General features: G+C 35.0%; 1 protein-coding gene across 1 annotated transcript in view; it reads right to left on the reverse strand.

The window, feature by feature from the left end:
* Positions 1-1,202: 1,202 nt before the first annotated feature.
* Positions 1,203-26,649, reverse strand: part of LOC145687797 (uncharacterized) — a 236,539-nt gene continuing 211,092 nt past the window's right edge. The window contains exon 14 of the mRNA XM_081761225.1: positions 1,203-1,373. Coding sequence (XP_081617351.1) covers positions 1,357-1,373 — 17 coding nt within the window. The 3' untranslated portion in view covers positions 1,203-1,356. The remainder of the gene's footprint in view (positions 1,374-26,649) is intronic.

A 26,649-nucleotide genomic window follows, 5' to 3' on the forward strand; every position in this document is an offset into this window, starting at 1 on the left:
TTATTTCATTCCAATTTCGCATTTTCTTTTAAACAACTTACATATTTCATTATCTCGTGATCTGTAATTTTAAACGATATGTTACTTATTTTTCTAAAATGTGCCGCCAAAGAATTACATACTTCGCCCTGCGCATTTCCTTCTTGATAATTTAGGTATTATCTTACCTTTCATTGTTTCTAATCCCCTTCTCACTCTCACTCAATGTTTTCATTCATCACACCTGGAAGTGCCATCATACAAATATTAAAGCAAGGAAAATGAACTTCATTAAAATTTCTCGACACTCAAAAAGAAGAAAAAAATACATATAAGTGAGTGTTCACGTTTTGTGCAAAGCCATACCTGAAACAAAATCCTAAATACGCCGCTGGATACTATAATACATTTGTTGAAAAAACAAATGTTATTTTACATGAAATACAGTATTATTTGCACTTCTGCATTTATACAAGTGTGTGTTTGCAACTGTTTATGTGTCACTTCTCGCACCATTTTTCGAAAGGGAAAACTATCATGCAGGCATCCATTCTCCTGAATATTATTTCTAGCAACTACAAGAAGTTCAAGAAAAAATGGAAATACAATATGTGTTAGTTTCGAACTGGAAATTATTTGCTATGTTAATACAAGTTTATAATACTACAAACGGTGTCCTGCTAATTATATTAATTTTCAACAGGGCAATAAGGGTATCGAAGTATACAATTTGAACTTAATTAGTAATTTGGAGAGGATATCATAATTCCTGCTAATAATAAAGTTGTCATACCCATATTGTGAACCGGATTGTATGATCATGTATGCATTGTTTGTCCTGAACAATTTCTTTTTATTAGTGAACTGTAATTCAAAAATATCTTTGTTAAAGCAAAAGGTAATAGTGGATTATATTTCTATACACAACACTTGTTTAATCTGCTTTTATGGCAAGGTATAATTAGCCACCATTCGAACAGCCGTCTCATTACAAACGATATTGATTCTGTGTTTCCTCCGCTTGCAAAACAAAAAAAAAAACTCTTTTTCATATAAAATTTCAAATGAAATTAATTAAATTGTTCAATTCAGTGGAATACAAAGCCACTTTTCCATCAATTACAGACAACATTATCGATTTGTTTTACCAGCGAATACAAATTGTTAGGGGGAAATATGCTTAATTTTAAGTACCGATAAATTAACAATATTAATTTTGGAAATATATTTTATTTATTAACAAAAGTTACATTGAGGAACTTCACATCACATCAGGAACAAAATACAATACTTTTGACACTTAAGGCAGTCGTTCTACGCATATACAGATCTCGCCTAAGCACAAACTGATGAGAAACCAGTCGTTTCTTCAGGGTCCTAGATCAGCAACTTTTCTAAAGAATTAAAAGGAAAAAAAAACATACAATTATTCAAATATGTTGTATTATTGGAAACATTACCTATTTTCAGTACGTTTAGTATTTTCTTTTTTTTAGAATTAGTTAAACAGAAACAATATTTAATATGAAAAAAAAAATACCAAAATCTGAAATGAAAACTAGTATACAGAAACGATAAAAGTTATCATTACATAAGTCAATGGATAAGCAGGACGTTATGTCACTAAAATGAAATGGACATGCTCAAGTTCAAGATTTATTTTTAAATTTAAAAGATAAAGAATATTATTCCTTTACATAATTCTGCCCATTCTTTTTTAAATCTTGCTATATCATGCAAACAACATTAATGATTATATTAATTTCAAAATATCGTTGTGCCAACACTATTTCAAGCTTGTAAAATTCTGAATATTTTTAAGTATATATTTTTGCAACAAAAAAATATCAAATTGATTATTTGTACATGATTTTTGAAAGTACATACAATCAGAGAAATATTACAATAAAATATATATCTTTAGCGTATTTTAATTCAAACATGCTTGTGCTTCTCAATAATGAAATTAATAATTTCTAATCCGTATCATTGCGTTCTTAATGCATTGTTTTAATCCACAACTCTTAATTTTAAGACAAGTAAATAATTTGAATGACGGCCAAAATGTAATCACCAAATTAGTTAAAGATTACTACTCGATCATACCCTAAGACTGGAAACAATATACTGGATTTATTTTGGACCTAAATATTGATTTTAAATGATTTTCCGTGTATTCCTAATAGTAGTCATGAATTTTTACTTTCAGTTGTATGTCCATTTTGATAATTTATTTTCAGCTATTTGTTAATTTTGCTTTATTTTGTGTTCGACACACGTGTGTCACTTTCAAAAGTAAACAAAGTACAACTGCAATAAATGACTTGTTAAAATAATCTTCCGCTGCAGTCATATGCGTTTGTCACCCACCGAATTCCATGAAAAAAAAAATACACTGGAGTTTGCAAGTGCAGTACGTACTCAATTACATGTTTCAACACCTGGTTATCAGAGAAAGTTCTTTCATACCGAGTAAATGCCGAAAAAGGTGGTAGTGGATGAGAGAAACTTCTGGAGAATCGCTGAGTAAGCTCGTGGTTTTGCGGATAGCATACGCGTTCTTGGCATGGGAGAGTCGAGTTCGATTTCTGGTGGGAACCCATAAAGTTCAACCTCCACGTTAAGGTGTAGATCCACGTGTAATTTAGCCTCGCTTATGAACGGTATCCTAAACTAATAAACCAAAGCTGAGTATGGAAGGGTTCAGTACTATAACGCATGTAGAGACTGCACCGTCATTTGAGTGATATACAGGCGTGAATTGTTGTGCAACTTGAAGACATCAAGTTTGTTGATCGTTGCTGGTCTGAAAGTGAGAGGATGGGTTTGAAAACAATTCGGAACGTTGATCACTATTCAAGCACTGTTCTCTCAGTTTATGATTGTGGTAGCAAATTCACTTTTCATTAGAAATGGCAATTCTTTGCAGGAAATATTTCCACTTGATGTGAATTACTCAGTGGACTGCACACATACCTCTAGATGGTAATCTTTATTTGCGCTGGTGTCAACTCATTTGGCACGCATAAGTTCACATTTTTACTTTCCGATTCCACGGATCCGTCAAACGAATTTTACGGTTCGAGCGTTTGCCTGAAAAAGATTGACAATATTTCTTGATTATAAATAATTGAGAAATAATATAATTGAAAAATACTTCAACTACTCTTCCTAGTAGTTCTAATGATGTCAATAATAATAATAATAATAATAATAATAATAATAATAATAATAATAATAATAATAATAATAATAATAGTAGTAATAATATCGCATAACGAGGAGCTGACACTATTCCTCTTTTAGCATTATATATAGTGATTGCCAAAAGTTCGAGCGCAATTCTGATTTCTCCCACAGAGAACACACTGCATTCTTACATTTCATGTTTGTTTGACTTATTTTGAAAACAAAAATAAACTCACTGTCCACGTAAGGAAATGAAAATACACTGCTTTGTTTCCATTGAGATAAATTTATTCAAGAAGTTTGCATTTATCAAAGTGCCAAACCTTAGCCTTGATCTGAGCTTTGTAAATTCCAAGTATTTATTTCATCAGTTTATCCAACTTTTTCAGAGTTATGCAACTCCAATGGCTCTGAAGAGCCTTTTAGAAATCTTCAGTGGCCCTATTTTTTGGCATGTGTTCACGGACTGTCATATGAAGTGCATCCCACAAGAGCTCGATGAGTAACAAATCCGGACTATTACATTTTTATGATCATGTGAACATCTCCTTCGTTTTGCAGATAATTACTTCATAACTGTGAAGAGTGTTTGGGGTGATTATTCTGTTGTAGTACAAAATTATTGCTCAAACTCTTAGTTTCTAATAAAATTGCATGCCTCAATTAAATGTTGTGATACATATATTTGTCAATTACTCGGTTGATTTAAGCTAAACCACCAACTTGATTGCTTGTAAAACGTACCCAGCAGCGACACGGCATTTCTGTGTTTTACTGTAAGCATTACGCAGTCAGGATGAAAGCGAGTTTTGGGAGAGTGACGCAAAGAGATCTGGCAGTGGGAACAAAAAAGTTTAAATTTAGATTTTTCGGACCAGAATACATTTTTTTTTTTTTTTTATCAAGAGTAACATTTTGCAATTTTCCCTGCTCGAAGGACTGGTTTCTCTACTGCAACTTCACTCCAAGACCAAAAATAAGTAGTCTACTGTCCTATCTGATACCGATTGCGAACGGCTTTTCCGTAGTTTTGCTGCTACTTCTAAAGCGGTTAAACGCATATTCCATTTGCTTGTAGTCCTTTGAGAAGTTACTATTTGTGGATAACCGGTTTGTTCCCATGCAATAGTTACGCTAGTTTGTGATTGTCTTTCAAGAGTCTGACGCATTACATCGACTGTTGACCACAACTATGGAGCGATTTTAAGCCTATAATAGCTCTCATCTCTCAAAATTGAGCACGCGATACGACACTTCATTCACAGCTTTTCATGAGGGGTTTTATAGTGTTTGCCCATTATTCACATTATGTTAGTGGTTCAGGTGAGTGAAACAGGACAACCAAATACCTCAGATTCAAGCCCAATTTTGCGCATATACGATACGATTTAATAGCGCATCCGCAGCATAGCAACCCGGATTATTTTGAAGTTTGCACTAGTATAGGTAATTTTAGGCATACTATTTCTTCAACTCCCTCGGCCTAAATATTCAGTGACGTTGGGGGCTAAAGTTGAACTTGAAAGGCGTCCGGAATGTTATTATTTAACTTACCAACCTCAAAACAATAAAGGCTAAATTTAACACTAATATTGGCCATTTTGGACATTTATTTTTCACGGCCCTTAACGCAGAGTAGGCAGTAGGGGTTAAAGTTAGACGTGAACGGCATCTGGAGTGGTACTATTCATATCAGTGACACCGCAAACTATGAATTTATCACTAATATCGATGTTCTAATTTTTCAAACGTTGCTTTTCGCGTCCTCCAACTCTCATGACAGTTGGGGCCAAGGCCGGACTTGTATGGCATATGGCAGTACCGGCAGTGTTACTATTCATCTCAGCGGTCCCGAGAACTATGAATTTGGCACTAATAAAGATTGTTTTGGACATGTTGCTTTTCATATTACTTTCCAGAATGATGGGGACTAAAGTTGGACTTGAGTGACATCTGGAATGTTAATATTAATATTATCGACTTCGAAAACTATGAACTTGACACTAATATCGGGTGTCCCGGGTATTTTAAATCATTTTATGCACACATTTCGACCCTCCGCAATTTTATTCCTAGCCGATTTATTTTTTTTTCTTTTTAAAGACGGACTTCGTGACAGTATGTGTGCGTGCAAACGTTGGTGTATGTAGGTCATTCTTTTTTATGCGCTTTCTATTCGAAAACTTATGACAGACAAACAGAATGATACATACACATACATGATTTTATTATTATTAAAGATATACCTATTTATTATTATTATTATTATTATTATTATTATTATTATTATTATTATTATTATTATTATTATTATTATTATTATTATTATTATTATTATTAAAGTCTACAAGAATGCGAAGTTTGGATTTTCTATTCAAATTAGAAATATCTAAACCTCGAGGATATCGCTGAAAAATACTTCATTTAAATAACATGAACTACTTTTTATTCCTCTCCTTAGTTCACTTAGAAACCATATAGGCCCTATATTCATTTCTGGCAATTTTGGGCGGTTATTTCCGAGAAGCTACAAACATGCAAAATATGATTATTGTAGTCCTACTCAGGGGCGTACGCAGGGGGTGGGTCCTGGGGGTCCGGAACTCCCCCGAAATCCCGACCTTTTTTGGCAAATGTAGTCTACTTTTAGGGGTAATTTTAGAAATGTTCATATAATTTAGCCTCAAATTGTATTTGGACCCCGGAAACGCTTTAGACCCCTCCCGAAATAAATTCCTGAGTACGTCCCTGGTCCTACTGGAAGTATCTCTGGTGTAGAAGAGTCTTATTTGAACAACATGGGAAATATGTTTAGTTCCCCACAAACCCCACTAAATTTGGAAATTTTTACATTCGGTGTCTTACTTAAATAGTACTATCAAAATCGAACAAAAATACCAAATTTCAGGTTGTTAATGCTATTCCAATTAACCCAAACAATAATAATTGAAATATATTATTATATTTTTACCTCTGGTCTTGGTTTTGTATATACATACATACATACATACATATATATATATATATATATATATATATATATATATATATATATATATATATATATATATATATATATATATATATATATATATATATATATATATATATATATATTATGTGTTTTTTTCCTCCTAAAGCTGCAAGTATGTCAAATTTCAACATTTCAACTTTCCACGTTAATTGGAAGTACCCCTGATTTAATGTCAGTTAATTTAGCTTTATGTATTATTGATTGTCTTTACCAGCTGTAATGCCCCGGCTTGACAGGAAGGATAGGTTTACGGAAACTATGTGAATTCTTCCTCCCATAGGATAAGCATTTCAATGAAAGCGTATCGATAACAATATGCATGGTTACTCTTTCCCACAGCTATTGAAGTTTCTTTCTACCAATGTTTTCACCAATGTCGACGTTCAAGCCAGCTGATATGACGGAAATAATAAGAATAAAAGCAACGCCTGTGTTGCATTTCCCATATATTCATTGCAAATATAAAAAAATAAAAAAAAAACAATGAGTGAAATAAATAGCAAATGAGAAAGCGAGTGAGACAAGTAATAACGAATAGTGAATTCAAGGGCAACAAGAAACGAAACGAACAACTGCAAACAACACCTTGGGCGTTGCCCTTTAAAAACGAAATAGTAAAAATATGGACAACATCACTAAGCTTTCTCATTCCAGTTTCTTAAACTAAATATCTTAGTATGTCACAGTTATAAATGAATCTTTTCTTTGTGTAATTCGGAAAAGCTATAAGACGTTTTCGTGAAAATTTCGCACAAAGAATATCTTCCTTAAAAGTAAGTTATTTCTTGTAGGTATTTCTGTAAGAAAATGGCCGACACAGTATGTTAGGGCATTGATGAAATATTTGTATATACAGTATAATAAAATTGCAGCAGTCGTATGTCACAAAACTTGTCACAACACACACACACACACACACCAAGGGTAAACTTTCCATTTTGGATATTCTTATGAAAGTAATGTATGCAACATTATAGGATTATTAATGAAATATTTATTTATGAAATGCGAACAAAATCGCGAAACTTGCTTTTGAGAAAAGTCGTCTGGCAAAATAATAATAATAATAATAATAATAATAATAATAATAATAATAATAATAATAATAATAATAATAATAGTAATAGTAATAAATATTCAAGAACACACTATCTCTCCTAGATCTTCTCACGACAAACGAATTATGTCATATTTTCAGGTTATTAATGCAAAATATATTTATGGAATACTAATATGAACAATATTTCATTTTTTTAAAATCGTAGGGAAAACAACTCAACTCCAACAATAAACTAGTTCTCGTAGATCTTTCTAGGAAAAATGAGTAAGTCTTTTTTTTTTTTTTTTTTTAAGGGAATGTCCGAAAAATCTCATCCCCAAGAACAAACTGCTCCTCGTAGATTTTCTCAGGACAAACGAATTGTCGTATTGTCAAGTCATTAATGAAATGCATATTTATTAATTATGAAGCAACTCACCTGTCAATTTTTAGAAAATCAAGTGACAAAAATCGCTTTCAAGAGTAAACTTCCCTTCTCGATTTCTTCCAGAGATAAGACATACCATAGTATAATGTTGCTATTGAAAGTTTGATTTATGAAATATGAATAAAACAGTCAAAGCCGTTTTCAGAAAATCTCAAATGTTGAATCTCATTTTTCAGTAAACAACCCTTAATGTTAGGGGTAGGAAGAAAATACGAAGGCCGCCTAGAGAATAACATTTAAAAAAATCGATACGTCGAATGGTATAGCCTACAGGTGAGCGTACATCAGGACGAACGGACTAACAAGAAAACAGAACGGACGGATGGACAAACAGACAAGCAAATGTCGAGAAGTCTTTTTTTGGGGGGGAGGTACGTATAGGCCATGCAACCTGTAAATCCAGACGTGTAAATCATGTGGAATCTTGAAATCGATTTTTCTTCACACGGCCACCATACTCTCTTCCCTTTTTTCTACGCTCGAAAGTACAAATAAGCGAAAAGAACAGCTAAAAGCAATGCCTTCAGTGTTGTCCTTGTGAATTTTTTTTTGGAAATGTCTTTAGCGTTGCTGTTCTCATCGAAAATAAATAAATGCGTGAAATAATTAACGATTAGCAACGTCTTCGGCGTTAACTCTGCCAATTCCTATGACACATGTAATGCCCCTTGTTGCCTAAACTTGGTTTGACTGTCTTTGGAAGTAACACCTATCATCTCAGCGGCCCCGAAAACTATGAATTCGACACTAATGTCGGCCGTATTCAATTGTTTTCAAACATGTCTCGTTGTAAGTCACATATGTAAGCCACCCACACATAATGCCATATATTTGGAGTTATTATTTTGATAAAATTTAAAATTTACGCGGATTCCAACTTTGTTGGCACTTTTGTGTTAAGCATTTTCTTTTTATTCGAATGCTCAAGTATTGTTCTTTTATCATCGTATGATTCAAAAAATTGAGTTCGCCCACACTGCCCGGAGATTTGGATCCTCAAACTAGTATGTTACCTCCTCCATGTTACCTCATCCAAGTAAATACAACTTATTTTGTCTTTCGACGAAGAATAACCCTGTGATCTGACTTAAACACCTTGAATTTGCTCCCGTCAGCAAAACGAACTTTGTCCCACCATTTTAGATCACTTTGCATATAGATTTCATCGAACTGAAGCAGTTCATTTTCTTGCTATATATTGTTTTTTTTTTCCCCTTAGCTACCCTATCGAAATACTTTTCGTTTTTCAATGCTTTCCAAACAGTCAGCGCGTATTTCCTTTACACACTCTTGCAACAATGCCGCTGCAATATTCGTTGCACTTAACTTTGTTTTTGCTTCTTTACACTCACGGCCATACGTCTGTTTTGTTCATATAGATTAATACGCCGACCTCTGCTTTACAGATTGTATTCTACCCTCTTTCTTGTAATGTCATATGGTGTCTACAATTGCAATTCGTGGTATATTCAAAATGCGAGGAATGTGCTTGTTCGAATCCTTCTTTTCTTGTAAAATTACAAACTGGCGCTGTTCAAACTTGTACTACAACTCATTTTGTTCGAATTGTTGCACTCCAGAGCCGGTACCCATTCGCATCAAAAAATAAGGCAAGGAAAGAGCTTTACGTACAATATTCCTTCCCTAAATCGGAGATAAGGTCTCTACCTCCCCCCCAAAAAATGGTGATCCTATTTGATTCAGTTACTCGAAGTCACTTGTAAAAGTACAAGTTGCAAGAAGCTACACATTTTTATTTTCTGGACACTAAACAATACAACATGATCATGTTGTACTCTAATCAAAATATACCACTTGGTTGTTTATATATTAATATTATACTTTTATATACATTCACAGAATAATTACATACTATATGAAACTTAAAAATAGAATATATAAACAATGATACACAAATATACTAAACAACTTAATGGATTCATTTGTTGTTGACTATTATCTGCAGGTTAAAAATAATAATGCTAATTCAATTGTGTTAATTTAATATATATCTATATATCTATCTATCTATCTATATAAATCTGATGACGGAGCATGTAAAAGATGATGCATTTCTATTTGTACAGTAATATATATAGAGAGAGGAGACCGGGGCTTGTTGTGACAGGGGCAGGTTGTGACAGCTATGTTTCTTGGAAAAGTGCAAACAATATACACCACCTGGCGACGCTGATTGACGTCTAAAGTCACGAGTTCACAGGCTATTGTTTCCCATCAGTGTGAGTCGCGCCAAGCCAGAGCAAATAAGAAAGTTGGTTTTGTGGAGGTCTTGATCTATTTTTCAAGGTAAGTTTGATTTCTGTTTTCTTCAATATAAAATAGTTGGAAATATTAATGTTTTTTTTTTTAAAACTAAAGCAACTATAATACGCATGTAAACGGTTTTGTTTGTTGGTAAAGTACTGAATACTGAATTGTCAATAAAAGCAAGAAAATACCCATTGGGGCTAGTTGTGACAAACTGCTAGGGGTAAATTGTGACAAATGTCACAACTGACCCCGCAGGAAACCGGACAATAGAAGTTTATTATCTAATTAATTTTATTAATTTTGCATAAGGGATATTTTTAATGTTTTGTTAGGACGTGGCCCGTTATTAGTATTGGGAAGACATTTCCGATTTCTTATCTAATACCAGGCTCTATGGGCCTGGGAGCCTCTATAGAACTGACTGAGCCACACAGTCACAGAAACTATTCCTTGGTTCTTCTTTCAATTGACTGATAATAATTAAATGATTATGTAACTATAATATCTTTATATGCACATTAGAAAACTACATGTATGTTGTATTTTTTTTTTTCATTTCAGGGAAGGAAAATCCTCTTCCAGCTTCTACCATTGGATACAAACGCAGCCGACAGGTGCTTACAGACGCCCAGGAAGAGGAGTTGGTCCAATATATCATGACTTGTAGTAAATTATACTATGGATTGTCACCCAGAGAAGTTCGTCGACTGGCTTATGAATACTCAGTTGCTAATCACATTCCCACCCCAGAAAAATGGATTGACATGAACATGGTTGGAGTTGATTGGTTCACTTTATTTATGTAACGTCACCCTAGTTTATCAATCCGATCGACACAACCTACAAGCTTAAGTAGGGCAACAAACTTTAATAGGCATAATGAGAATAAGTTTTTCGATAACCTTTCTGCTGTTCTTGATAAATACCAGTTCCAGCCTCAAGATATATATATATATGTAGTGTGGATGAAACTGGTATTACAACTGTACAGAAGACAGGTAAGGTAGTAGCAGAGAAAGGAGTCAAGATAGTAGGTGCTGCTACATCAGGTGAACGGGGTGGCTTAGTAACAGTTACAGTAGGAGTCAATGCTATCGGAAATGCTTTGCCACCAATGTTTGTCTTCCCTCGAAAGATATTCGATCGACTTCAATTTCATGGTAAATGTCCTATAGGAAGTATTGCAGGAAGTAGCCCATCAGGTTGGATGACAGGAGACCTGTTTGTGCAATTTATGGAGCATGTTGTCAAATATGCAGGCAGTTCTCTTCAACATTGTGTCCTTTTGTTGCTTGATAACCATGAATCTCATATCTCAGTGCAGGTAATCAATTATGCCAAGAAAAATGGTGTTGTTCTCCTATCATTCCCACCTCACACGTCCCATACGCTGCAACCCCTGGACAGAGGAGTATATTCTTCATTTAAAAAGTTAGTTGCAAATGGAATGGAATCCTCAAAGAACTTTACAGGTCATAATGAAGAACAAGGACCAGCTAACATTACACAAGAAGTGAATTCAGAACTCCCAGCTCTACCTGTGAAAGAAACAAAGCAGCCTTATCGAGCAACAAACCGTAAATAATCTGAAACCTTATCGACTGTTGACAATAGACCTTCTACAAGTAAAGAAAAAACACAACTGTCGTCTATGTAAAAAAATGCCTCACGACGAAACGTCTAGAAATAACAGTAATCCTCATCATGTTAGTCCTAACGCCCTTCGTCTGTTACCAAAAGCTAGACCCAGAGAAACTAAAGGAGGAAGGAAGAAGCGAGTGTCCGCTGTACTCACTGATACTCCACTTAAAGAAGCATTAGAAGCTGAAGCAAGAGCAAGACATGAAAAGTCTCTTAAGAAGGGTATAAGCCGTAATATTTTGAACAGCTCTATGGAAAAAGGGGTGAAAATTTTAAAAAAAAATAAAAATAAAAATGATAGTGACGATGATAGTGAAGATTGTTTTTGTCTTGTGTGTCTGGAACCATTTTCTAATTCCAAACCCAGAGAAGCGTGGGTTAAATGTGTTGACTGTAACCAGTGGTCACACGAAGCGTGCACAGAAGGTAATCCTATTTATGTATGCCACAACTGCAACTCGGATGATGATAGGGGGTCTATGTAGTCTAAGTTTGCATCGTAAGTCATTTCGGAAAGGAATTGTGATTCTATTATAAAACTGAGTATTAGGAAGGAAGTATTGTGGACTCATATAACTGTGTACGATAACGATAATTTAGAAAGAATATTGAAATGAAAAATTGAAACTGGTTTCTTTATGTATAGAAAATATTTTTGTTAGGGAACATTACTTTTTCGTTATGCTTAGCACAATTTATGTTAAAATTACATAAGCGAAATCGTGCACATTTCTTTCTGTCACAACTTACCCGATCAAAGTCACAACCTACCCCAGCAAGGGGCATGTTGTGACAAAACATTTGTGTTTGTTTTTTCTATTGTATTATTCTTGTAATGAAAAACATAGATGCAGAAAAAAATATGGAAGTAGTCTAATGTCTAAACTTTATTTTAAGACAAAATTTTTTGACATTTAATAAAAATGGGATCTTAGAAAAAATAAAAACTGAATTTTGTCACAACAAGCCCCGGTCACACACACACACACACACACACACACACACACATATATATATATATATATATATATATATATATATATATATATATATATATATATATATATATATCAAATGTTGAATTTAGGCAATTTGAAGCTCTTCTTTAAAATACTCATACAGTGGTTGGAATCACATTATAATAAATTCAGCGAAGAATATCACCATTTAGCAATAAAGTAAGAAGATTACATCCATGTGTTCTCACTGTTCAAGTAGATTACTTCGTCATCAAACAAGTATAATTTTGCTGTTCAGTTCCTCTCTAACTACAAGATGCTCGAGAAGTTGGAAACATTACATTCGTATGATACTCTTTTGTATGCATCTTTTATTAAGATGAGAGCACGAGAAAAGATGAGAGTCTGGAAGGGAGGGAAGGCCCAAGATGATCTTCGCTTATGGAACAAAAGGAAGCACTTTAAAAGAAATTGATGAAGTACTTACTAGAAAGGAGGGAATCCATAGAAAAGAGCCTAACTATGCGGAAACTTGATTAATGTTGACGCAAGTCATTGTAAGAGGAAGACGCATCTAAATGAGAAAGAAATGGAAAAAGGAAAAACGTAAAAAAAGAATAAAAATAAAGTGAAATATGCATGAGGACAATGGCTGCAGAAAATCCTCTTGCTTTTTCAAATAGCTTAAAAATCACTAACTTTCACAGACGGAAAAACGAAAGAAGAGAAATGTCTGTGAAATTTATGCATGTAGGCAACGGTTTCATTCCTTCCTAAACTCAAAATGAAACGAAATGGTACTCCGCGTTTCATATATAAGACGCTAAATGTTGTTTTTATCGGTCTTTCTTTCTGGAAAATGAAAACAGAGAAAGATAGAGAGATAAAAAAAGAAGAGTTGTTCACATGCAGTTTGGTTATTTGCTTGTTTACGTGACAGAAAATCATAAAAGACAACGTTATGTACCTTGTAATGGTTCTGTATGTATACGCGTTTATGTCCCGTGTCATGACAATTAATTTCTACTTTTGTGATGCATACACACATGTATGTGTTGCGTATCAGTCAGAAACAAAAACAGGGACATTATTCCCTTGTCAAGGTATTGTTAAGGATAAGTTCATATAAAGTAATGAAGGAAGCATTAATGGGAATGGGAGATTTCAAGATTGGAGGGGAGGTCATTAAAAATGTCAGGTATGCCGATGAAACGGTTATTATTACCTAGAAGTGAAAAGGACTACACAAGATAATTGACAGAATAGTTGACACCGGGAAATAACACGGAATGGAAATCAAAATCGAACAATCGTAAGTAATTAAAGTATCACGCAGGAACAGGCCCGGTGCGGGCGCGGTGGGTCAGTGGTAAAGCGTTCACTTTTAATGCGTGAGATCCGTGGTTTGATAGCAGCTCGCGCCAAGTAATCTTTGTGGTGGACAAACACCGTGTGCATGGTATTTCTCGGGGTTCTCCAGTTTCTTCCCACTTTCTTCATTCCACCATTTTATTCATTTCTCAACATCACCGTCTCGTTTAGCCCAGCGTGCATAACCATGAGATGTAAAACTGAAAGAAAGAAAGAAATGAACTCTCATGGGTCAGAGTAGAACAAGTAAAATTTGAAGAGGGCGATCATTTCAAATTTATGGAAAGTATTTTGACAAGACACATTCATTTATTGCACCAAAGAGATCAGGTCAAGAATTACCCTAGCCAAAGAGGCATTCAATAAGAAAAGATCACTCTTAACCAGTAGGTTATATTCAGTGGCATAGGCAGGGTCAAGCGCCCCCCCCCCTCCCAATTAGCGTTGTGATGTTGAAAGTGGATTATCCTTACATGAAGTATGTTCCATTCGTAGCCCTAATGTTAGGACTTTTCATTTTATTTCCCCGCGTAAGAATACGCAAGTTTGTAGTTTTACTCCAGATGTAATTATGTTTGTGTGTGTATGTAGTACTTTATTCCTCGGCAACTGCCAGCCAAACTTAAACCAAATTTGATGCGCAAGTACCCACCTAAATAATAAAGATCACTATATGTGATGGCTGAGCTGCGAGCTCGGCCGGCGACAGGCTCGGCGCGGCTTGTCTTGTATGTTGTATCTTGTTCCTCGGTAACTACTGACCGAATATCATCGAAATTTCGTAGACAGGTAGCCCGTCACCCAAAGATCAATATACTTGATGGCCGACTCGGCCAAGAAAAGGCTCGTCTTGGCTCGGATCTGTTTGTATATGGTACATTATTTCTTGGAAACTACTGGCGGATCTAAAGGAAATTTGCTGGACAAGTAGCCCATCGTGTAAGAATAAAGATCACTTTATTTGGTGGCGAAGCCTGGCCATATACAGGCTCGGCTCGGCTCGGTAACAGAGGCTGTGAGAGATGGACAATCTACACAAAATCTGAAATCTACCAGCGAAAGCAGGGCGTTTCTAGTACTTGTGGTTTTCGAGATCTCATTGTCGAAAGGATCGGAAACAAACATATACACTTTTTTTGATAAACATATGAACCTAGCATTTTAATATATATAGGACCGGATCTTGAATCCTGCGAATTACGCGTTCACAGGACACGTCAGGTGAAGAGGACGCCAAACTGGAAAATGAATTTTGTGTTTTAACTGTGAATATTCATTAGAGAAAATATTATGATGAAAAGAAAAATCCCATTATATTCAAGTAAATACTGTACAGACTGAGATACAGATACAATACATCAAAAAGACAATAAAGTCGAATCTTTGTGTGGTTAGCTGTAAAACACTTCTTTACAATTGAAGTGGACTCTTACATCAATTGGCGCTAATGGCACACTCACAAGTGACGCTAGTTTGCGGAAAATTTCCCGTGGCACAGGGAGATTTAGGAACAAATTTTTAAAGAGGGAAAAAAGGGGGATGTTATGAATATGATATAAAATGTAGAGGAAGTTAGCTTCTCAGCAGATTTATGAGCCACATTCTATCCACAATCCCATAAAATACAAATATAACAAACTCTTCATTCCTCTCCTAACAACCCTTCCGCGACCTTGCTAGAGAATATTATTACCAAAATTCATTCCCGTTCTGCCTAAATGCCCTCCAGCACTTTGTAGAAAATGTTTTGAATGATCTTATCTTTAGGCAGAACGGGAATTCCCGCTCTGCCTAGTTTCCGTTCTGCCTAATCTTTGGAAACGGAAATTTATGCGGGGAGGGATCTCTTAGGGAAATGCAGCACCAAAATGCTTGACTACTAGCTCTTTTTATGCAGATCGGAATTGATGTATATAATGGCTGTAATAACGAAGGAGGAGACAAAATCCAAGTGGTCAAAATTCAAGGAAAATTCTGACGAGACGGAAAAAAATACAAGAAACACAATCATGGAAGTATATATTGGATGTACCAGTGCACACCCTGTATGATTATTTTCCCTTCAACTGTGATATATTCTAAAATGTTATCTGCAATTTTTCAATTTGCTGAAATAACTTTTTTTTTAATAATGAAAACCCAATAAAACGAATATAATAAAAGGGTACATTGGCTTTAATTACTTTCACACACACCTATATGAAAAGTTATGGGTACTTTTACTTATTATGCATATATTACATTTGAAATACGTTCAACATATTACTGTACGACCATTCATTTTCATTACGAAAAGTAACTGTGATGTTATTTAGTTTTTTGAAGACTTTCATCCTTACGCTAGGTAGCATATAGCAGTTTTATGAGTGTTGTATAAATGTTTACTTATTTTAATTCTGAAATATTGACCAACATTTTGTTTAGAAAAGATCAAAATGTGAAATATATAGCTACTTCCTAAAACAGTGTTACGATTTTATTGGGTTTTCAGTATTTAAAAAAAAAAATGTTATTTCACTGAAGTGAAGAATTACACAACATTTTACATGCATGGAAGTTGAGGGGGAAAATAATAATCCTTTTATTAGGTTGCGTCTATGATTCTGTCCCTTGAATGTTGTCCGTTCTGTCAAAATGTTCCTTGTTTTTTTTTTTTTTTTTCTTAGATGTTTTCCTACGTTCGTAATAATCTGTTTAAGAATTCTAACATATTCTGTAAGAAGAATAGCTATATCTTCTAATTTCATTATAAATTTAGATGTTATTCTACTTATTCTTCTCGAAAAAAATGCCTAAGGTACAGTTCTGTTATTAGCAGTGTTGTTTGCATCTACTTTACAAAATATGAGTGTGATTTTTTTAATACATGCAAGGAAATGGAAAATTGACTCTTTGCAAGAAAAAAAAATGACATTGTAACTGAAACGAAGACAACAATAACTTACCCTGGTCTAATAACAAGTCATTTCACAGCAAAAATTTAATCGGATTTCCACTAACTTATTTCCAGCATGCTAAGCCTCGCAGTATTTAAAATATACTACAGTTTATATGCTCAAGATATATTTGGTCATATTTAAGCAAACGATGTAGGAGGATCCATAAGGCGGCCCTTAAGAGAGTCTTAGTCCCCTACATCACAACTCCTTTATCGGCATCACCTTATCAGCTGATTTGTATTATGTATAATGCAGCAATACAAAATATCAATACCACATATTGAAATACTTGTATGTTTTTGTAGACTTTCAATCAAACCAAAAGATCAGATAGTCGAGAAGGGAAAGGAATTTGTAAGATTATGTTTGTTTGCAACTTTTGAAGGTGATTGCCTACTGGGTTCACAAGTAGCAAATCAGCGTTCAGAACATGAAATTTCTATGTTAATGTTGGAGGTAAGAAAGAAGCCAAAGGAACCGAAGCTTAAATATAGACGAGTTGAACAGGAAATCAAATCATTCAGAAGAAGGCTGAAATCACGTGTAATAGGCTTGGTGGCTTACATAGATGTGGTTGCATACTGTTTACATTTAGAACAGCGATGATGAGATCTTTATTTAAATTGTATTGTCTATATTAACGATATGTGGTATTTAGATTTGTTAGTATTTACGTTGACAGTATAAATGAAATGAAATAAAATCCTTAAGTTTTACGTCCCACGGTAATGCCGGCTAGGCTAAAGGAGATGGTGATGATGAGAAATGGATGAAATAGTGGAAAGTGGGAGGAAACGGTAGAATACCGAGAAAACCCATGCACACGGTGTAGCTGTACCTAGTCATTTTTCCGAGAAGAACAAGTAGAATAACATCTAAAATATATTATGAAACTTGAAGAAATAGTTATTGTTCTTACAGAATCTATTAGAATTACTAAAGAAAAAATCTCTAGAAAAATCCCTCGTCTCGATAGATTAGGCAGAACGGGAATTCCCGTTCTGGCTAAAGATAAGATCATTGAAAATATTTTCCACAAAGTGCAAAAGGGCCTTTAGGCAGAACAGGAATTAGACAGAACGGGAAGACAGCATTACCAAATATGTCTTTGAAATGGGTATGGATCAACAAACAAAAGGAAGTCAACTGCTCCTGTTATTTATGGATTGAGTGTTATTATCAGAGTACAAAGAAACGTCTTCATGGGTGTTCCGTCTTGTCATAAACAGTGTCCCCGCATAGTGGTTCGGTTCTATGATCGTAGTTAAGGGTTGAGACAGTTCAGCGTAAATAAAGTGCACATTGCTGAAGTACAAGCGGCTAGGCTTGTGTTGTCCATTGGTCCAGGAAAGGCGGGGGCGAATACTGAGAAAAGACGAGCGATACACGTGGAATTTTTCAACATTTCTGATGGAACTTTTAAATTAAGTTCACGATATCATTGACACAATCGCTGCCCAGTGATTTAATGCTTACCTTGTTAATGTCTATTAGTACACTTGTCATCCGACAACATTGTCGCTTCTATCCCGAATTTTTCGATTTTTTATGTAAAATGTTCTTTTTTTTTGATCAAAAGATCAAATATATTTCAGACAGAAATTTTCTTGTAGGCCTTGTATCTGGAGAACTGCATATAGTGCAGCCAAACCAAAATTACCACTTAACTCAGTATGATGTGCTTATTCCGAAAAAAAAAACTCGACTTAGGGGGCCATTAAACATTTTTGTGGTTCCTGATGCAAAAATTCAATGTTTTTCATTCAATTATAAATTTTCTTGTAGGCCTTATATCTGGAGAAATGCAAACACTGCAGGCAAACCAAACCTACCACTTAACTCAGTATGATGTGCTTATTCCGAAAAAAAAAACTCGACTTAGGGGGCCATTAAACATTTTGTGGTTCCTGATGCAAAAATTCAATGTTTTTCATTCAATTATAAATTTTCTTGTAGGCCTTATATCTGGAGAAATGCAAATACTGTAGGCAAACCAACAGTACCACTTAACTCAGTATGATGTGCTTATTCCGAAAAAAAAGAAAAAAAGAAATCTTGATTTAGAGTTCATTCAAACTTTTTCTTTGTCCCTTATACAAAAAATCCAATATATTTCATTCAATCAAATATTTTCTTGTACGCCTTATATCTCGAGAGCTACATATATTGCAGGCAAACCAACAGTACCACTTAACTCCGTATGATGTCCTTATTCCGAAAAAAAAAAACGAAATCTCGATTTAGGGGCCATTTAAAATTTTTGTGGTCCCTGATCCAAACAACCCAATATATTTCATTCAATTATAAATCTTCTTGCACGCCTTATACCTCGGTAACTACATATACTGTAGCCAAAGCAAAACTACCACTTAAGTTAACTCAGTATGGTGTGCTTATTCCGTAATATATATATATATATATATATATATATATATATATATATATATATATATATATATATATATATATATATATATATATATATGTATATATATATATATATTCTCGATTTAGGAAACATTCAAAATTTTTGTGGTTCCTGAACCAAAAAATCCAATGTTTTTAATTCAATTATAAATTTTCTTGTAGGCATTAGATCTGGAGAACTACATATACTGTAGCCAAACCAAAACTACCGCTTAGTATCATGTGCTTATTCCGTAAAAAAAATATGAAATCTCGATTTAGGGGCCATCCAAAATTCTTATGGCCCCTGATCCAAAAGAAATAAAATGTTTTTCATTGAATTACAAATTTTCTTGTACGCCTTATATCTCGATAACTGCATATAATGTAGTATTCCGTAAAAAAAGAATGAAATCTCGATTTATTGTCCATTCAAAAAATTTGTGGCCCCTGATCCAAAAAAAATTCAATATATTTCATTCAATCAAGTATTTTTTTGTATGCCCTATGTCTCGAGAACTACATATAGTGCAGCCAAACCAAAACTACCACTTAACTCAATATGATGTCCTTATTCCGAAAAAAAATCAAAATCTCGATTTAGGGGCCATTTAATTTTTTGTGGCCCCTGATTAAAAACATCCAATATATTTCATTCAACCAAACGTTTTCTTGTACGTCTTATATCTGGAGATCTGCATATACTGTATCCAAACCAAAACTAACACTTAACTCAGTTTGATGTGTTAATTCCGTAAAATATACGGAAACTCGATTTATGTAGAGGCCGTTCAAAAATTTTGTGGCTCTTGACCCAACATCTAATTATTGGCCAATATCGCAATTTTTTTATTCATTTTTTTTCATCATTCCTAAAATTCTTGTTATGTACTTTTCAATACTATTTTGTTTTCATGTAATAATAATGGACAACGTTAAAAACCCAAATGAGCATTTTATCGGAAAAGAAAGCTACGAAATTTGAAAGATGAGAAGCATGCGATTTCTCTAAAAAGTTTCTTTCAACTTCTTTACAGAATTTCAAAAGTGATAATTGTACAAATGTTGAGGTGAGGGAGTTGTCAATATCAGTTACTGCTATCGAAGTATTTCCAAGTCGACACACTTTTAAAAATCTAAATTCATTTTACTTAATTGCAATAATTTAATTATTGTTAAATAAAAATGGAATGAATACTATCTTTTCGGTTACGGGTCCGAGTTAAATATAATGTATTTCAAAATTTGTTTGAATACAATTAGTTTTTACGTAGTATATGCGTATATAATTCGCAAGGGTAACTGCAATCGAAAGGTCATTAAGATTATAAGTAACACTTCTTTTTCTTCAGAATTCTCACTGTCAATCATAGCAGCATATGCATATTCTCGTTGTATTATAACAGTGTAACAATCATTATCAATCCATTCTGTCGTATTAAATTTATATGGAGAGATATGTTTAAAAATTTGGTAATTGTCCTAATCCAAAGTAGAGTTTTGATTATTATTACTTGTGTTCAGGGATGTACCGACAGAGGTGGTCCGAGAGTCTGGACCATAACTTTTAATTTTTAACAAAATTAGCACAGTTTCAGGAGGCAAATATACAAAATTATTTGCATTTTTAAGGCTACTTCGAAAACTCTTGGGACCCAAAAGATAAATTTTTGGTGCGCCAGTGCTTGTGTTTGCATTGTGGTATTCATAGCTTTATTTCGAACGTCTTTATAGGATAGAGACATGGAAGGACTCAATTGTTTTATGGGCCTAAGGGGTTCTGAAATGATTTTTTTGGGGAAAGGGCCACCTAACTTTGAAGTTCCGCTACTGGATCGAAGACAAATTCAATATCGATTAAGACACACACTTTTCACATTTGTTGTGCATTAAACAAATACAATTAACATTAATAAAAATATTTGAGATCAACCATATCTCAAGAACACTTAAATGGACTAGCTCTGATGGTCATTATAAACAACATACTCAATGGAATGGATACGGATATGATAATAAGATATTTTGCCAAATTGAAAGCCAGAAAAGTGTCTTTATAATACGAAATTTCCAGTAACAAAGAAAACGAGAAATTAAGATAATTACTAAAATCGTATCACAAGAAAGTACGTTGCCGACAACCTGAGATAAGATTAATAAAATTGATTCCACGACGGTCGCTGGAGTTGGAAATCCCTCAGTCAACAACACGCAAGATAATGCGTAAATATTTGAAAATCAAATCGTACAAGATTAAATTTGTGCATAAACTGACAGATCAAGGCACGAGACTGGAGTTCTGTGAACGCATGCTGAAACGACTGGATGGTGACAGGGAACTTTTACAGTTACTCATGTTCTCAAATGAGGCAACTTTCCATGTTTCAGGGAGAGTTCTGAAACGCACTAAGAGATAGCCCGAAAGTGAATATGTGGTGTACCGCATCAATGGATCATCATATAGGCCCGTTTTTCTTCGACGAAAACATTGTGACAGGGAAGGTATAGCTTCAAATGCTTACAAATTTCCTGATTCCCGAATTGGTTAGATTGAGAATAAAAGGTCGCATCCACTACCATCAAAATGGAGCCCCCACACATTGTCGTCAGGGACTACCTTGACTGTGAGCTGTCTGGAAGGTGGATTGGGCGCAAAGGCTCCACCCTTTGGCCCCACAGATTCCCTAACTTGTCACCCTGTGATTTTTGGTTATGAAGTTACGTTAAGACACAGGTGTATGCAGAAAAACCAAAGACTTGCAGGGTCTGAAAGTTAAGATCAGTGAAGTGATTAATGACATTTCTGATGACACCGCACTTCGTCGGAAATTGCAGGTATGTATGGATGTCAACGGAGCCGAGAGGGAAGTATGGCGATGATGGCGTCGACGTGTCTATAGATGGTGATACAAAATCTAAATCTTAACAAAGATCTTAACATTTATTTTACTGCAATATAATAATTTTTGAGAAAAAAGTTACAAGTATTTATTTATAGTAAGGACTTTATAAAGCCATGTAATATGTAAATATGCTTTTAGTAAAACATAAGAACATACTTTTGTCAAAATCTAACCTGTGTTAATGCTAGACTCGAAGCTCGTGAGTTTTATTCTGGTTCGACTTCTATGTTCCAATTGTACTTGTAAACATACGTCTGAAGTATATATTATTTGTGTATTGTGCTTATTTAATTTAAAAAATGCTAGAAACTATTAACATTGAAAGTTTGTTCAGTATTCATCCAAAGTCAATTAGTTATAATTTCGCCATTTTTCGTTAATAACAGGGAGACTACAGGTATTGAACAAAATTGTAATTGTAACAATTATTTGAAGAATGTTCGTCCATTACAGCTTTCTACTCTCATATATATATTAGAGTGTATCGAAAACACGTTTTTCTCAAAATCGTGTTACCCTTAGTTGCCAATTTTGGCCAAATATGGTTAATTAAACACAGAAAAAAAATGAAATCGATACATCAATTTTTTGAATTGCCGCCATCGCCTTGACATTTTTTTAAATGATGAAGTCGTATTTTTTAAGACAATAAATGAAATATTATAACTTTATACTGTGTTTCACTGTCGTAGCAATATTTTTTTCTCCAGATAGTCCCAATATAGTGTAAATGATTACAAGACTCTATTTCAATTTTTGACTTGCTGCCATCCCTCTGAACTGCGGGAGGAAAAGTCAATGATCTTGTGTATTAATATATATTTGTAAAAAAATATCACATGTTTTTACACAAAATATTTGTGATTTTTCTGTCAGGTATCAGACACAATGGAGTCGAAAATCAATCAATAAAATGAAATGTATTCAAGTTTTCATACATTTGGAAAACATATAATATTTTAAAAGTTACAGAAAACTCGCTGAGATACATTATTGTAGTTCCTGCAGCTGTTAGGTCATTTCCAAGTAAATTTATTACATTGGAAATAACTCAGAACTCACCACGATGAGGTGGCTGCAGTTCGAGTTCCGTCCTCCCTCCCGCTCCTGGTCTTATATTTAATTTTGTAGTTGCAGATTATTGGTTCTCAAATGTTGTGTAATATTTACGTTCAGTTTCTCATTTTTAATTTGTATTCTAATTTCTTTGTGAAATGTGGTATCTATCTGCTCCCGATATTTTGAAGTTGCCAAACTAAGTCCATGGTGAGCGTCTGCGCCACACACAGAACTAACCGATGAGTAAATAACAATAGAGTAACCGCACAATAGAGTAAGCAACGATGTACCAGTTGCTTCAAACTCTTGGGTGTTCTCTGCTTGCAGACATAGAATTTTTAAACTTCTCCTTTTTTTCATCTACCTATGTGCTGGGTTTCATGCGAGCTAAGTTTCAACTTCCTACGATTTTTAGAGCATCGCCTTGCAATTCCATATTATTTGAAATCAACATTTAATTAATAGTTTTACTTATTTTCATCCTGAAAAAAGTCTATCACAGAGGTCCTGCAGTGTACTTAACGCTGGGATGGGCTGGTCGAATTCGCTCCTGGTGATCTTTCCCAAATTACGCGCATCCAAACATACACGTGCGCGTCCATCCTTGTTTGGAACGACTACTATTGGGCTAGTATATGATGCTGGGAACTTTTTCACCAGTCCCCAAGCCAACCATCTGTTTATGGTGTTAGTCACCTGACTTGTATCATAAAGCATAGGGATACATTCTCGCTTTTAAGGGTCTGTCGTCCGTGACCTCGATAGTACGTTTATAGTTTTGTATATACCCGGACTTCTCATCAAAAATCTCTCTGTGTTTATAGAGAACGTTATACAATTGTTCTTTCTCATCCCTATTTAAATCGGTGTACTTTACGACATGTTCTTTGATCTCTGCTGGTGTAGCCTGGGTTCGAACTTTCTCCCAATCATGTGGCGAGTACACGACATTTGCCAATTTAGCGGTGGTTGGGAATTTACCATCGTCCAACCGGGTGCGCAGTGTTGCCAATTCCTTACCACTGCATCCTCCTGCATCAAACAACTGTGGCTGAACATTCGTATGGAGTCCTCTACTTGACACACACATACTACTTACATTGGGATTGTCACCAATTAACTCCCTAACATCGTCGTCGAACTCCCAGGATAATTTTCTTATTACCAGATCGTCTTCCTCGATTTCAATGTCACGAAAAGAAACCTCTATTGAATAGGGACGGTTCAGCTGCAACATGCCCTGATCATAATTCAGGACGGCTTTACTTTCAACAAAAAACTGTGATCCCAAAATCAGTTTTCTATTTAGCCATTTTACTATGATTCCAACGGTGTAATACATTTTCCCCTCTATTTCTCTCTCTAACATGACTTGTCCAATAATCGACGCGACAGATCTCCCGAAAGCAGAACTGACCCTGATATTGGTAGATTTTATGAACGCTGGAGAAGGTTACCGCTTTCTAACACATTCCCACATCTGGTGTGACAGCGCGCTGATTGTAGAACCACTCTCCAGAAGCGCTAAAATTTCCTACCAAAGAGAACTACATCTACTTCCGGTAGTGTAACAATGTTGTTCGTTGGAAGTTTATTCACACTAGAGTCAAGCAAATTCCGAAATATCGCGTTCGTCTTGTTAATTTTTTATCTAATTTATTTTTTTTAGTTTTTTTTTAAAAATTAAACAAATTTCCTGCTGACGAATGTCGTTTGCAACACTGGCAAAATGTTGCTTTTCAATGATTTTTACATATTTACTACAGTTACTTTCTTTATTACAATTTCAATTTTTTACTAGCGTCTTGCAGTCTACTACATAAGATGAGCATTTTCTTTGTTTTTACTGCTATGCACGTATTCAAGTGTAAGATTTGCTGGCGTTTTCAGAATATTTAGTATATCATTCTTTGTTCCGACTCCCCAGTACGCGCGAGGCATACTCAGTTTCTCGCACTGGTAGGGCTGTTCGGCCGTGAACGATTCTGAGACTGAGGCTGTCTCGACGGTCCTGCCCTCTGGTTTTGAACACTTATTTCGTTAATTTCCTGCGAGCATTCATTCCCACTCTGATGACCAGACTTCATTCCTCTGCCTCGACCACGCCTATTTCTATTTGTCCCTCTAGACGCCGCGCCATCTCGCGCTTTCCAGCCACGGTTGCCTTGTTGCCAAGTATCATCATTATCTTGGCTCCGATTGTTTTCGTGGTTCTGGTTGCCTCCCCTACCCCTCTGATTGTAAGGACCACTATTTTGGTGCGCCCTTCTGCGTATCCTGGAGGTGTCACCTGGCCTATTGTTTCTCTGAGAAGGGGGCGACTGCTCTCTTACTCCTTCCTGCATCTCGAGCATGTTGATCCCCCTCCTACCTCCATTATTGCTACTCTGGGGTTGGTAAGTACTCTGTAGCTCACCTACAATTTCCAAGAGTTCATCAATCATGCGAGGTTTGGACGAGACAATTCGTCTATAAATCGAGAAAGGCAGAGTTATCTCAGGAGCGCACGAAGTTGTACATGTTGCGGCAGTAGCGGGTCGAGAATACTATTGTTATTTAATAACTCCAACAAGTATTTAGTTGGCTTTTTGCTTCCCCTCCGCTAAAATCTCGCCGTAAGAATCGATGCACGTAGGTTCGCCAGTTTCTTTTCGCTGAGATAGGTAGCCCGGAAGTGACTAATCTGCTAGTTCTGGCACTTTACCGAGGTGACCTGGTACCAAGGCCTGGAGATCCCCTTGAAACTACGAGTACAGAAGGCTAACCTCCTGTCTTCTGGCACATCAGTAACCTCAAAATAGCTCTCCAACTTCTCCAAGAAGTTGTGAGTCTGCACCTCTTTTTCAGTACCAGAGAAGGTGGACAATGTCAGGTCGTGGTGCAGAAAACCCAGTGCGGACGCCAATTGACACGATTGAGGTACATTCTGCAACTAGAGAGACAACTGTTCAACGTGGTTGTCTCGTCTTAAATCATCAGGGGTCTGTCTTGATAGTAACTTTGTCGTTGATATCTTTTATATGTCTATAGATACTTAAATTTCAGCCATATTCCCTTCCTCTATGCACAATATAGTCAGCAACGATGTACCAGTTGCTTCAAACTCTTGGGTGATCTCTGCTTGCAGACAAAGAATTTTTAAACTTTTCTTTTTTCTCTACCTATGTGCTGGGTTTCATGCGAGCTAAGTTTGAACTTCCTACGATTTTTAGAGCAACACCTTGCAATTCTATATTATTTGAAATCACCATTTAATTAATATTTTTACTTATTTTGATCCTTCACATGATACTGATATAAACACACATAATAATAATATTAATAATAATAATAATAATAATAATAATAATAATAATAATAATAATGATACACATAAAAATGAAATAAACTACACAATTACTTCCACAATTA

The sequence above is a fragment of the Thermobia domestica genome, chromosome 6, assembly GCF_964235325.1.
Source record: "Thermobia domestica chromosome 6, izTheDome1.hap1.1, whole genome shotgun sequence".
In the NCBI taxonomy this organism is placed as follows: Eukaryota; Metazoa; Arthropoda; class Insecta; order Zygentoma; family Lepismatidae; genus Thermobia; species Thermobia domestica.